We start from the raw sequence: 15452 nt of genomic DNA, 5'->3' as shown, positions 1-15452 counted from the left end.
AGGAAATTGACCATTTTCTGATTTAGGGCTTTGTTACTTATTTATATGTAAATTGATAATATTGATTTGGGAAGATTGAAACTTTGTCTGACTTTTGGTAGGTATGACATAGTATAAACTAATTTAGGCATTTCTAATCTTGTTGATTTTTCATTTTTGGTTTGTTTCAGTTATGAAAAAATACTTTAAACGTACATCTACAATTTCCTGTGACGAAAAAAATATTGACGAAAGGAATGTTCGAAAGAAAAGGGATGAAAACGATGTTCGAGATGTTGATGTTAGGGGTATTGGAGATGTTGATGTCGAAGATGTTGGGGCTATTGGAGACGTTGGAGATGTTGATGTTGGATTTGGGGGTATTGGAGACGTGGAAAATGTTGAGGATATTGGAGATGTTGGGGATAGTGGAGGAAATGTTGAGGATATTGGAGATGTTGGAGATATTGGAGATGTTGGGGATGTTGATGTTGCACAGCTTTCCTCTGATCCTGGATTGAGAGTTCCAATACAGAATTATGATGTTAATATTCGAGATGTGATTCGAAGAGCATATATGCAAAGAGGTCATTGTCAGCCTCGCAATCATATATTTCCACCCACAAGAATAGGTAAAATAGACCGACGATTTTGTGTTTCGTGGTATAATGAGCATCCCACTTGGTTGGAATACAGTATAGCAAAGGATGCAGTTTTTTGCTTTTATTGTTATCTTTTCGGTTTGAATGGTGGTTTATTTGTCTAAAGGCGGATTCTAAAATTGGAAAAAGAAAGGATATATAAGAAAACACGTTGGGGCTTTAAGTAGTGCACACAATCAAGCTCGAGTCAAATATGAATTGTTCAAGAATCAAGAACAAAGTATTTGATCTTGTCTCGTTAAACAATCTCATCAAGCTCGAACAAATTATCGAATCCTATTAAATGCTTCAATTGATTGTGTTCGATTTCTTCTACGACAAGGGATGGCATTTCGTGGACATGATGAATCCGAAGATTCAAACAATCAAGGAAACTTTCTTGAATTATTGCATTGGTTGTGTGATCATAATCCTGAGATTAAGGCCGTTGCTTTGACTAATGGTCCTGAGAATTTGAAATTAACATCACCTAGAGTGCAAAAAGATATTGTAAGTGCTATTGCTTCTGAATGTCTACATGTGATTATCGAAAATGTTCGTGATAGTTTCTTCTCAATTTTGTGAAAGAGCAAATGTCAGTTGTTATTCGTTATGTCAAGAATGGGTGTATATTGGAACATTTTATTGGTGTCATTCATGTTTTGAATACCATAGCTGCCTCACTTAAGGCTGCAATTGATCAATTATTCTCAACGCATAGCTTAAGCATATCTAATTTGAGAGGTCAGGGATATGATGGAGCTAGTAACATGCGAGGTGAGTATAATGGCCTCAAAGTACTTATTTTGAAAGAAAATCCAAGTGCTTATTACATTCATTGCTTTGCTCATTAATTTCAACTAGCTCTTGTAGCTGTGGCACAAAAACATCCGAAGATTGAAACTTTCTTCACTACAGTACGTAGATTGGTGAATATTATTGGAGGATCAGCTAAACGGAGTGATCTTATTCGAGAAAATCAAAGATTGAAAATTCTTGAATCACTCAGTGTTGGTGAAATATCGAGCGGACGGGGTCTCAATCAAGAAATTACTCTTCAGCGTCCTGGTGATACACGTTGGGGCTCTCACTATAGTTGTTTAATTAACTTGATTGCCATGTTTTCAACTATAGTCGACGTCATCGAGATGATTGCTACTGATACTACAAGTACCGGAACAAGAGGTGATGCATGCATTTCATTGGAGTTGATGTTAAGATTTGAATTTGCATTTAATCTACATCTCATGAAAAAGATTTTAGGGATTTTAAACGAATTGTCTCATTACAAATAAAAGATCAAGATATTGTCAATGCTATGAAATTAGTGCAAATATGTAAAACACAACTCCAAACCATGAGAGATGATGGATGGGATTCTTTTTTGGGAGTGATTTGTTCGTTTTGTGAAACCCACAAGATCAATGTTCCCGATATGGATGATATGTTCGTAACTGTAGGTCGTTCACGGCGTGAGACAGTGACAAATTTGCATCATTTTCGTGTGGAAATGTTTTATGCCGTCATTGATATGCAACTTTAAGAGTTGAATGATCATTTTTCTGAAGTAAATAGTGACTTGCTTATTTGTGTTGCATGTTTATCTCCAAGTAATTCATTTGCTGTTTTTGACAAGATTAAATTGATTCGACTATGTTAGTATTATCCGGTAGATTTTGATACAGCAGATATCCTAGAACTTGATGATCAACTAGATACATATATTCTTGATATGTGCACTTCTGAAGACTTTGAAGAATTACAATGTATTAGCGATCTTGCATAGAAGTTGGTTGTGAAGAATAAACATGAAGTGTATCCATTAGTCTACAAACTTGTGACACTAACCTTAGTTCTTCTCGTGGCTACTGCTACAGTTGAGAGAGCATTTTCTGCGATGACTTACGTCAAAAATCGTCTGCGCAATCGAATCGGAGATCAATGGTTGATTGATAGTTTGATTGTATATATTGAGAAAGATGTTTTTGATAAGATTGAAAATGATGTAATTATGGAACGTTATCAAAGTATGAAACACGTAGAGAGCAATTGTAATAAGATATATCTTATTTTGATTTTTCATCACTTTTTTAAAAGTTCATTACTGACCCCCTAGTCTAAAATGTCTGCGTCCGCCCCTGACCCCAGAGATAATGATTAGTGTATCTAACATAGTTTCAACTAAACCTGAAGTTGTTTTCCCTTCATTGATTTTTAGATCGAACGTCTTGTTGGAGTTTCGTGCTATTTCAACGGAGGTGGGTATTTTTTTTTATTTTTTAAGAAGAAAGGAAATGAAAAAGAAAACAAAAGAAAGAAGAATGCAAGGGTTGAAATATATCAAGGAGGTTTTCTTGCTAAATCTTGACTCCACATGGCACCCTTGTTTTTCTCCCTATTCTCAACCCTGGATAGGGGGCTTTTTTTCTAGAATAAAAAGGCACATCAATTTGAGCTCTCGTATGGCCCTAATTTTTTTTTTTCTAAATTTTAATATTTAAAATAGTATTTTTTTTTTTTGAAGAATGTGTGATAGAAAAAGAATGAAATTTTTTTAATTTATGTGTGATATTATTTTATAAAAAATTGTATGATTGAAAATATAATCCAGGAAAAAAAAGAAGAAGAGAGAGAATGGGGCCAAGCAGGGGCTGAAATTCAAAAGGAAGAATGAGATGCATCCATATATTCAAGTGCACCTTGAAATAACATCCTAGCTCATCATTTTCATTTATTATCCTACGAATGCATGTGCATTGGGAACATTCAACCTTTTAATGATCAGCACGTGCGCCATCATTGTCATTTTGAAAGATGAGCAGTAATGGCCAATGCAGCACTTCACATGCAAAGGCTCTTTACCTCAGACTTTTATTTTCAAGTTTTTTCCTTTACTAGTCCCTTAAAAATGGGAATTTAGCTTCGTAAGAGAGCTCCAATCCTAAAAAATGGGATCTCGCAAGCAAGAGAGCTTCGTACCTGAATTGGGACTCATTTACTTCGGCTCACATGCTTCGTCTATTATTTGGAGCCCATGCCTTAAATGATATTCACTCTTGGACTAGAAGGACTATTCACACTAACCTAGTATCACCTCTAAATGCGTACGGGTAATAAATATAGACAATTGGTTCATCATCTTGTCTCTTCATCATTTATTTCGTTGTCTCTTCAGTTATGCTACCATTTCATCTAGAATCTAAAAGCATCATTCAATGTGAAGCAGGACGAAAACATGAATAATAATGAAGGTTCTTGTTTTTAACATACGAATAGGTGCTACTCGACTTTCGCTTGAACAGGCGTGAGAATTATTAGCATCCACCAAATAACGAGAAAATTAAAATATTATTAATCAAACAGTGAATGTAGGGTTTCAAACCTTTAGCATATTTAATGAGTCAAAATGAAACCTAATAAAATTAAAATCCTGATTCGGCAGACAAAAATTTGAATAAATCTAAAAAAATAACTAAAATATCCTTAAATTGACTCAAAATAAAAAATGTTAAAATGGACCTCTAAACGATAGAATTTGACTATAATTTTACGATGTTGGCCTTGGGCAAATTTTCACCAAACTAAATTGTACAAAATAAAAAAACTCTTTTAGATTGTACTCACATGTGAAAATTTGACACTCGAGCTGAAACGACACTCGAGCTGAAAGTACACTCGTTTCATAGATTCTTCTTAGTTTACTCTTCAATTGATTATTGATTTTCTCTTCTAATTTTTCTGCATAACATTGTCTCTCAAGATGCCCCATCTAGAGAGATGATTATTCTTATTCTTTGCTTCACGATATATTTCGTCTATTTAGATGCCTATGCTTATTGCTTGCTTTGCTAGCCCCTACCTTATGAGATGATTATACTTTATCAAAGTTCATGCCTTGTGTAGATATTCATGACTAGAAATTGGGGGACTAATGTAACGTCTTGACCTACAAGGCAGGCCATGTGGTAGCAGCTAAGCAAAAGCAAAGCAAGAGGCTAGTAAAGTTCCTGCTCAACTTCTCCTCGCCCCTTCACATGTACCCTCTTCTGTGATTGGACAATTGGGTAAAGCCTTTGTACATCTCGTTCTAAGTGTTATTTTCAAGGTGATACTATTGTTGGAAATTTTTGAGGTGATTGGCGTCTTCAACAATGGGCCCTTTTTAATGGTTTCATCTCATACAGTACACTTGATTGAACAATTGGTGGGAAAATTCAACAAAAATACTGCTATTCATAACTTTTTAGACAACTTTCAGCCTACATAGGCTAAGGTGGATGCTGGTGTATGACAACTTCGAACTGACACAGTTGACAAGTGTTGGGTTTTTTTGATACCCAATAAATTCCGAGCTATGATGTTAACGTGGGTTAATATTATTTCATAGGCATAGACCGATGAATGAAATAAATCCAACAACCAAGTCCATGAACTACACTCGGCCCAATTGTATTCCTTATGGATAGCTTGAATCTTGACCCGTTTACCCCTTTAATGGCCCAACTTAAAGCCTAACCCTAAAGTATATATATGAATATAACTTTAGCCTCTTTGACATGATGATTGTGTGATTTTGAGAGAAGAAACTAGTGAATCCCGGCTGCCCCCCTTTAGTGTGAGAAAAAGGTGTCCAGAAGTGTCCAAAACGCTTGTATAACGTGTGCAATTGGTAGTTTTTTCATAGTATACCTTTGTGGTGTCTTCTCTTAGCCTTTGTGGCGATAAATTATCATCCCTTCTTGTCCTACGTGGGTAAGATTGAATAGCAATCAAGGTGAATCAATTGGTTGTGGTTTGGAGCCGTTTGGATTGGTTGTTGGCAGAGAAAGGTACGTTGGACTGAGCCTGGAAAACCACCGTTTGAAGATCCTTTTGAGAGAGCTTCCGCAACAACAAGATTTAGCTTGAAATGTGAATTGTTAGGATAAAGTCACGTATCAAGTATCCAATAGACCTAACTCTTCTTTCCTGGTGTAAATACTTAAACTATATTTGCCAGGGTCATCTTATTTTGAACTTCGAACCATACTGAAGAAAAACCCAAAACCCGTATATATTTCTTCCATTGTGTCTTTTACACACCCAATATCTTTGGACAGTCTGACTTAAACATTGGAGTGCTTGAGATCATCGCACCAGTCAGAGCTATGATCACGTAGTCTAGCGCCAGTGTTAATTGTGCTGGTAACACATATATATGGATGGAAATATAAGCCGTGATTTGTTTACGGTTCAGCCTCAATGAATTTGGAGGTCAACAATATATATTACATATAGTTTAAGTTCTTATTCCTTGTTGAGTATCAAGTGGATCAAATAGACCAAATAAAATTGATATGCCTATTACTATGTTTTATTACTTTATCAAAAATGTGTTTGTCAAAATTCGACTAATAAAACCTATTGCATCAAACTGTTTCCTAAATAAAAATAATAATGTAATGAAAATCCAACCGGCTTGCTTCAATCAAAAAATTCGTGAATCTATTCAATGACAAGTTAATTTGTAGCATGATAATAATATAGAAATCGGTAAAAACGACTGAAAACCAATGAACCGAACACAAATTTATCGAGTTTTTCGACTAGCTTGAAAAAAAAAAGGACAAAACGCATAAANTGGTAAAGGAGAGGAAAATTCGACAGAGTTAGAGGTTTTCAAAATTGTACCATTATATGTTTGATGATGACATAGCTACTGTAATTAGAGCTCCGCCCAAGGATTTCATTGTGGTTAGACTAGATGGGCTGATTTTTGAGTATCTTGGATGGTGGAGTTGCTGGTGGATTTGAGGTGAAGATGAAGTTCGATGGTTGTGGATGAGGTGCAAGTAGCGCTGGTGGATTGTGGATTTGATGTTTTGACGACATTGATTTCAATTGTAACGATGGTGTTGGAGTGAGGATGAAGAGAGATGAAGAGTGATTGTGATCGGTTAATTGAATAGTTGTGACTAGTTAATTGAGGTAATTTGCGACTAAAAAATAATTTGTGTTTTATTAAATGTGTGATTTGTAATTTAAATACGTGATTGTAACTTACAGATTGTAACTTATAAATTGTATCTGTATAACTGTAACCTTATATAATTTGTGACTAATATGTGATTGTGATCATAAATTTTGTGTATCATGGCCATGAACTTTTTAATTTAATTATAGATCATAATATTTAATGTCACATAATGTGACCACTATTTTTGAAAAAATTCCACTAAGTTTGTTATTTGTGAAAATGTATTTTGAAATATTTGTAGTTATATATTTTCTCTAATTAGTTCAGTTATAATCTTATTGGTCCTATTTATTTTTAATTTTATACGTAGGGTTATGACAATCTTTGGTCCCGCTTAGTTTTTATAGGATGAAATAATTTAAAAAAAAAATAATTAACAAATGTTAAAAACTGAAAATAGTCTAAGCTTAATTTGAATTTTAAAAAAATATATATTTATATTGTAATTTTTTTTTAAATAGTCAAATCTGCATAAGACTTTTTTTATTTACTTAATTTAATTTTTGGATCAATCCCAATTTAACCTCGATTGATCCTTAGATCTTTGACCTTCTTCTTGTTCTTGTTCTTTACTTTTTTCCTTTCTTTTATTTTTTTTTTTCGGGTCAATGTCTGGTCTGATTATCAAAATACTAAATAAAAATAAAAGGAAAAACATCTAAATATATTGGGTAAATATAATTGTAGAAGAAAAGAAAAGAGTTGGTTATGGGAGGGAAGCTATCAACCTAAAATGGGCTAAGAGAATTCTTAACCTTCATTTTATCCCTCGAATTTCTCTCATTCCCCGCGATTTTTTCTCCATTTATAAACTACCCAACTTGTCATTTATTTTCTTTACTTCAAGGATCCATAGGATCTCTATTTTTCTCCTCATTTTGCAGCTTTTTCTACCCCCTATTTAGAAGACACGATGGTATTCTATCCGACCCCACCCGCCACCCCTCTAGGCTCTATAAATGATTCATATTTGAATTCGTCTAGATGCATTCGAGGGTCCTATTTTATTTTATTTTTTTAATATGTAAATAATTGTTTTTGATAATTAGAAATTCTGGGTATTTATTAATTTCTTGGAATTTCATATTGATAGAAATTTGTAGAATTTATTTATTTATTTATTTTTAAATGATAGTTTTTGACAATCATGAAATTGTTGGGCATTGATTAATTTCCTTCGAAATCATGTTTGTTATTTATTAAGTTCAAGCAAATTAATTGTTTTGTGGAATTAGATGTTGATTGAAATTTGTAAGAATGATTCATGTTTGAATTCATTTAAAAGAAGTCGAGATTTTGGTTTCTAATATGCAAATAATTGACATTGACAAACTATACATTGTGGGTATTTATTAATTTCATACAACTTATTTTCTTTTCGAAATCACATATGATAGTAATTTTTGTGAATATTTCATATTCATAAATTCATTTAAAATAATTCGAGATTTAGGTTTCTAAGTTGTGAATAATTATATTTGACAATCCTAAATTGTTGGATATTTAATATAATTATTAAGTTCTTGCAAATTAATTGCTTCGTAGAATTATATATTGATGAAAATTGTATGAAGGATTCATACTTGAATTCATTTAGAAGAATTCAAGATTTCGTTTTTATGTAAATAACTGCTTTTAACAATTATAAATTGTTGGATACATTAATTTATGCAAATTAATTTATTTTGTTTTATCTTTGCAATGTATGAATAGTGATTCATCTAGTCCCTGTTTAGTGAACATTATAATAAAAATTTCAGCAAATTTTGATAAAAGTAGATAAAATCTGTGGTTGAAAAACTGTGAGTTTCATGAAATATCTGTTTAAAATTAATTGTTGATTTTGATTTTTATAAAAATCTAAATTTTAATTTCTATAAAACAAGGGCATAGTCCATCTTCAATTTATCAAGAAAAAGCTAATTCATGCATGATATACGGCTCGAACAGGAACATACTTGTATTAATTATACTACAATACGATACATCGTATCATTAGTCGAGTTGATCAAAGACGATTATACTATCGAGTGGTTTTATTTCATTTTATAATTTTTCTTTCTTGGCTTGTTGTTAATATTTTGTGGGGGCAGGCGAATGCTGCATCCGGAATGGCAGTGCAAGATGAGTGCAAGCTGAAATTTCTGGAATTAAAAGCTAAAAGAAACCACCGTTACATTATCTTCAGGATTGAGGGTCAGCAGGTTGCGGTGGATAAACTTGGCAGTCCCGGCGACACCTACGACGATTTCACAGCCGCTTTGCCGGCTAATGAGTGTCGTTATGCTGTCTACGACTTTGACTTCACCACAGATGAAAATGTCCAAAAGAGCAAGATTTTCTTTATTGCATGGTAAGATACTTAAATTATCATAAATCGTCTCATTTAACCTATGTTTGATTTGGATAAGAATTAGATTTTTAGTAATTTTTTATAACAGTTGATGATAAGTAAGTTGAAAAGATGATGAAAGTTGCAATAGCATCTCCGAGGGTTAATTCCCCAAATAGTCACTGAACTTTGTCAAAATGTTTTCAAGAGGTCAGCGAATTTCAAAACTTCCCTAAATAGTCACTGAAGTTTTTGCGAAGTTCAGTAACTATTTAGGGAAGTTTTGAAGTTCGATGACCTTTTGAAAACTTTTTACAAAATTCAGTGACTATTTAGGAAAGTTTTGAAATTCGGTAACCTCTTGGAAACTTTTTGGCAAAGTTCAGTAACGATTTGGGAAATTAACTCGCATCTCTAATGGTGGTGTAAAAGAGATCTAAAAAGCGGCCTAAAATCTCTCCAATCGAGAGATGCAATGGAGATGTAAATTGTATTTTAAAATGTAAAAAGATGAAAATTTTACATCCGCTATAAGCAAAAAATGGATTTAAATCTTATCATTGGAGCAGAATTTGAAATTGAAAAGTAAACGAGGATGTAAAATTAGTTTGAATATGCAAATTTATACTCATTTTTACACTACTATTGGAGTTGCTCTAAATCCCATCACATTTGTGGGTCGTTAAAAAAAAATAATAAAAAAAAATAATTACAATGAAAGGGAGCCAAACAAGGGCTTAGTAAGCAACCTAAGACGTACTAGTTGTGTTTGATTAAATAGACGGAATTAAAAAAGCAAGGTTAGTTCTCGTATATTATTTTATTTAATTTAATGTTTGAATATCACATTAGTGCATGTTGCGCTCAAAAGTATAAACAAGATAGAAGATGGACGAGGGGTTTTTTTAACAACAACAACAACAACAACAATAATAATAATAATAGCTGTTCAACAAATCTTAAGGGCTCATAGGGTTTTGTTAACACCATACTCGAATTCAAATTTATTAAAAGTAATTCTTAATTCATCGTTTTAAAAGGTCACCAGATACCTCAAAAGTGAGAATGAAGATGGTGTACGCAAGTTCAAAGGACAGATTTAAGCGGGAGCTGGATGGAATTCAAGTTGAATTGCAAGCAACGGATCCAAGTGAAATGAGCCTTGACATTGTAAAAGCTCGCGCAATTTGAATATATACTTCTTCAACAAAATTCACAATTTACGGTTTGTATTATTTTCAATTTTGGCAGTACCTATTCACTTTGGATTTTGGTCAAAATTTGTATTCTCTTTTTCTAACATAGGTAGATAAAATTATATATAAATAAGATTAGTTTTTGTAGTGTCAAAGACCACCAAATTAATTCCCCTTTTATTTACTTGTCATGGTACAAGATGGGTAATTGTTTATTCATCTCATAATATATCTTTTTGCATATTTATCGTCTTTTTTAACATACTTCAAGCATGAGAGCACGTTTGAAATGCAAACAAAACATGTGCCCTTTTTTTTTTTTTTTTTTTTTTTGTTTTTTTTTTTAAAATTTACTCACGGAAGTCTCATAGGTAAACAACGCACACTTTTAACTACAGATTTTCTGGGGATCACACTGTAAAACCTATGAAATTTTTGTGGATAGTGACCTACATTTTTACCTTCGAAAAATTCATAGGAAAAGATTACCTAACCTTTTTTTTTTTCTATGTAAGTTATCCCTCTTGCAAAGTATGAATACAGCGAACTCACCAGAATATGACACGGACAACTCAAATAACAAAGATCATGAAGGAACATATTCACAATCCAGTCGAAGGAGGACATAAGCAGCTCAGGTTAAGTCCCAAGTCTCAACAACGAAAGCCGAAGTGTTGAAAATAGTGCTAAATATGGGCAGTTTTGGCATATTTTTCGGTGGGATTCCTTTTTCATTTTGAAAGATCAAAGTATATTCTTATTCTCTTCCATGAGAACATTGACATTAAATATTTACTTTCCTATTGAAAGATGTTTATGTGTTGGAGGCAAAAAAGTTTAGTTTGTGTTAGTTTGATGCCCTTCGAGTAATATTTTGTAAATGACATTATGAATTAATATTCGATTACTAGATTATTCGCAAGTTTTAAATTGTAACAATCATATAAAGTTCCATGATCATGTAGGAAGTCAGAAATTGTATACTTGATGGTTCGAGTATAGTGAGACACGTTTTGTGACGTGATCCAAATATATCTTTCATAATCGGCATGTGAAGTTGGTCACTTTATATTGATAAGATTATATTGTTCTTTTTAAAATTTGTTTAGATCTTAAGAATAAGAAATGATGTGTTTGGTGCACATTGAACGGGGTCGCGTAGAAGACTCATTTGTGATGCTTGAAATGAGACTCTACTTGATTATCGAATGTGTGACCTAAATTTTGAATGAGTAATGTATTTCTGATTGCTAGTCCAAGTTCTTTAAGGTACCAATGAGTGAAGTCTTAATTGGAAGATCGATCTTGATACTTTGGGAATCGGGAAGAATACGGTTAGAGATCATATACTTGTAGTAATAATGGAATCTGTTAATAATTACGATGAGACGATCTTCACTCTGCGACGTTCTCTATAAGCATTTGAACTTGAGCTCAGTAGTCTAACTATGGGATCATTGGATTCTATGTTGTGATTTGTTCACAACAGATTTACCTTATGAAAATAGGATTTGGAGGAATATGCATGTTGGAAGGGCAAAACAATCAATTTGTCAAATCTCAACATATTGACAATCAAATAAGCGTTGACTTGTGGAATGATGATCGAATGATATTGTTATCAGATTTTAATTTGTTTTCATAATTATCGCTCAACTTGAGAGTGCGATTTCGATAGTTTGATAGAGTAAGCTGAGATTAATAGATATATTTTAATTGGTTAAGAGTTGACCCAATTAGAAATATCAATTGGAGATTGGGCCTTGTGAGTGTAGTAAGGTCACACTATTGGCTCTATTATAAGTGGAGACTTAATTGGTCCACTACAATAAAGTCCAAGAAAATTTATACAATTATGAAATCCTAATTGAGTATTATATATATGTCTTTGGTAGGCACATTTCTCAAGTTTAGGATTAGCTATATTATCTCATTTTTTTCTAAATGGGGGACACCTAAAGGTGGGAAACAAGACGAAAGATCTTAGGGAGGAAGTTTTGACTAGAAAGGAGGAAGGTCATTTAAACCTCGTTCAAGATTATTATCTTATCCTTATGTGTGAGGATTTAAAAACAAAATCCAATGACCTTGAGGTGATCTAAGATGTATTATCCGTTTGGATTTAATCTTTGAAAGAAAAATAATTTTCTCTTGTTATTAAATTTAAAAACCAACATATGATATAAGAGCTAATGTTATATAGATCCTTGAGAAGGATTAAGTATAACATGCATTTTTAGTACAAGTGGTGCTAGGTTACTTGATTTGACATGTTTATTTTTTTATATGCTTAAAGTAGATATTTACGTATAATCACTTTTGGCTCTAGTATATCCCCTTCCCATTATTGTAATATAATTTATTTATTACCTCTTCTCTAGAACAATGTAGGACATAAGGCATTAGAGTTTTATATATTCATTTTCCATGTTTCTACACTTTTGCATCATAAGAAGAGGATGAAATCTCAGGCTCCAAATCCTTGTTATGTTGCTATTTATTTATTTTATTATTTTTTTTGGAGGCTTGGTGTTTTGGAGATGAAAAACCCATGGCATGGAGATATTTGTTGAAAGATTGGAATAAAGGTAAAATGGGACAAACAAGGACAAAACCATGGAAGTACTACCAAGATTAGAGGTGAAGATGGTAGCCCCGCTACGATTGAAAGCAGCAGTAATAGCTACCTCATGTGAGGGAGCTGAGCGGCAGCCCCCCTGCGACAAACAGATGTAGCAACTACCTTATGTGAGGGAGCTACAGCCAGGGGCGGAGCCCAATGACGTCCAATGCAGGCAAATGCCCACACTGAACTTTTGGGCCACCATCACAAAGGCCCATATTTATTTTTATTTGAACTCTCCAAATGTCCAGGTCCAGCAAGAAGCAAGAAGTGAAGCCCATTAATTTACCCAATACATTAACCATTTGAAGTTTTAACATTCAATCCCTTCGATGTCATCCATTCCATATTTCCATCAACAAACCACAGATCCACTCCGCCTTCTCCTTCGTCGCCTACTTCTTCTAGTCCTAGTGCTGTCTTCACCTCCCCCTTCCCTACTTTTGTCCTTGTTTGCTATTTGTTTGAATCGTAGATGGCCGGGTTAGATTGTAGATAACACTTACGAGTTATACCAGTTGCAGAAGGAGACGCCAGCGATTCTTCGGTGACAGCAGCAGAAGAATTGAAGAAGAAGAAGAAGAAGAAGGTGAAGTCGAACCCGACTTTAGATTTATTTTAATTATTGAGTGTTTGCGACTCTGCATCTTTATTCTTTAGAGCTGTGCCATTATAATTTATAGATTCTTTTTTCAATTAATGTTGGTTACTTCATTTTCTGTGTAACTCTTAACTCTAAGTACATGTTCTTGCACTCTGTAGGTATTTGCATATGGTAAATTATTAGTGACTGAAAGTTTTGATACAAAAACTGCTATTTGGGAACATGGTGGTGATTATGAATGTGTTTCCACTCTAGAGGTATAGTGTCATTTTCAAATTCCATATCAAACTGTTAACATTCGGATGAGTATATCATTTGAAATTGTGAATTGTGCTATGAGTTGTGAAGTGACTAGCGAGAAAATAGAAATTGTGAAATTGCACTGTGAAGTGTGAATTGTGAAGTGGGAATTTGGAAATCAGTATTGCCCTATGATATTTTGAAATTGTGAATTAAATTGAAAATAGTATTGCCCTATAAAAACTCAATGTTCAGCGTCGATAAAATTTGTGCCCACACTGAATTTTTATTCTGGCTCTGCCCCTGGCTATAGTCGCTGCTTTCGGCGATAGTGCAGCTGCTGTCACTTTAGGTTATTACTATTGCAACTTGCAGCAACGGCTGTGGCGGCCCCTTTTGGGGTTGGCGCTGCCGGTGCTTTTAAAAGATGGTCGGTGATGGTGCTATGGTGGTGTTGCTAAGGTTTTCCAATTTTTGGGGCTTTTCTTTAGGACTTTGCCTAATCTTTTTGAATAAGGTTTTTGTTTAAAAGATCGGAACTTAAAAATCGAATGACCCCGCATTTTGGACATTTCATGGATTAGACAACAAAGAAATCAAAGAATTAGGTCAGAATGTGGTCCAATGGAATACTTTAATTCTTGTTTTAATTTAAATTCTTAGGATGAACTGTAAGTGAATATAATTCATTTAATTATTTCAATTATGCCACTTTTGGCAGAAAATGGTTGACATATATAGTACATAAGGTTAGTTCTTAAGATGTGATTGAATGAAAAAGTTAAATGTGTTTAAAATAGTTCAATAATAAGTGCTATACGATATTATGTCATTGTAGCATGATTCTAATTATTTCTTTATGGATGATGAATTAGTGAATATTTATCATACGTCATGCAAATTAAATAAAATACTACCTGGCACACTAGAACACATGCATTGGTATTGTATAGTTTTTAATCACTCTAAATTAATTAGAAGTATCTGAAAAATTACATTTAATAATTTGTTGCCACTATAATTGTTTGCATCTAGCTGGTTAATTATTAAATGAAAATTCAACGGTTTAAAATAATAAGTGGGAGAGGATTTGTAGGCATGTATAAATTCACGGCGTCCTCCATTTTCCAATTTGTTGCTAAAATATGTATTTGTCTAGCATCAAATTACACTGATCTCCTTAAAGGAAGGTTACGTTAAGTTAGATCAATTGAAATTGGATCTAAAATATAGAATAATTTAAAATGAAATAATTGGGTGATTATTCTATGGATAACATCACATCTATTTTGGATATTATAAAATTATTAACGGGGGTTATTACAATTATATGAAAAAATTTGAAGGTTACGACAAAATTATTCATAAGTCAAATAATTATCTGTCCCCAAGAGTTTAAGGTCTACTTATCGAATAATAGGATATTGCCCCAATTGAGTGCACAAAGGACTCCTCAACAGAATGATGTCTTGAAAATAAAAAATCGAACTATTTTAGATATGGTGAGATCAAGATGAGATCTATCTCGTTGCTTATTTTCTTTTGGGGTATAAAATACAAATGGCCATTTACATCTTGAATTTAGTACCATTACAATCGGTTCGCAAGACACCTTTTGAATTGTGGAATGAGCTTAAACCTAATTTACACCACATCCAGGTATGAAGGTGTCCGTCATGTGTTAAAGAAAAAGACGGATAAGATGGATACAAAATCATATGTTTATCTCTTTGTAGGATATCCAAAAACAACAAGAGTTGTTACTTCTATAGTCCTCCAGATATGAAGATATTTGTTAGTACAAATGAAATTTTCTTAGAG

The 15452-nt window shown here is 33.2% G+C and overlaps 1 protein-coding gene and 1 pseudogene across 1 annotated transcript; both read left to right on the top strand.

Moving 5' to 3' along the window:
* LOC111406785 overlaps positions 1-3938 on the top strand; it is a 10524-nt pseudogene extending 6586 nt beyond the window's left edge.
* A 3567-nt stretch (positions 3939-7505) lies between these two features.
* Positions 7506-10384, top strand: LOC111407040 (actin-depolymerizing factor 7). The gene is made up of 3 exons (XM_023036378.1): positions 7506-7552; positions 8730-8989; positions 10009-10384. The coding sequence occupies exons 1-3, from the start codon at positions 7550-7552 to the stop codon at positions 10157-10159; spliced, it is 414 nt and encodes a 137-aa protein (XP_022892146.1). The 5' UTR covers positions 7506-7549; the 3' UTR covers positions 10160-10384.
* The last annotated feature ends 5068 nt before the right edge of the window (positions 10385-15452 follow it).

Source organism: Olea europaea, chromosome 12 (assembly GCF_002742605.1).
Source record: "Olea europaea var. sylvestris chromosome 12, O_europaea_v1, whole genome shotgun sequence".
Classification (NCBI taxonomy): Eukaryota; Viridiplantae; Streptophyta; class Magnoliopsida; order Lamiales; family Oleaceae; genus Olea; species Olea europaea.
Note: the sequence above shows the minus strand (reverse complement) of the source record. Positions and strands in the feature narration are given on the sequence as shown.

What these genes read in the sequence shown, in the direction of transcription:
- LOC111407040 (XM_023036378.1), top strand. An exon ending in AAGATTTTCTTTATTGCATG is followed by an intron (nt 8,990 to 10,008) that starts GTAAGATACTTA and finishes TCGTTTTAAAAG; the next exon opens with GTCACCAGATACCTCAAAAG.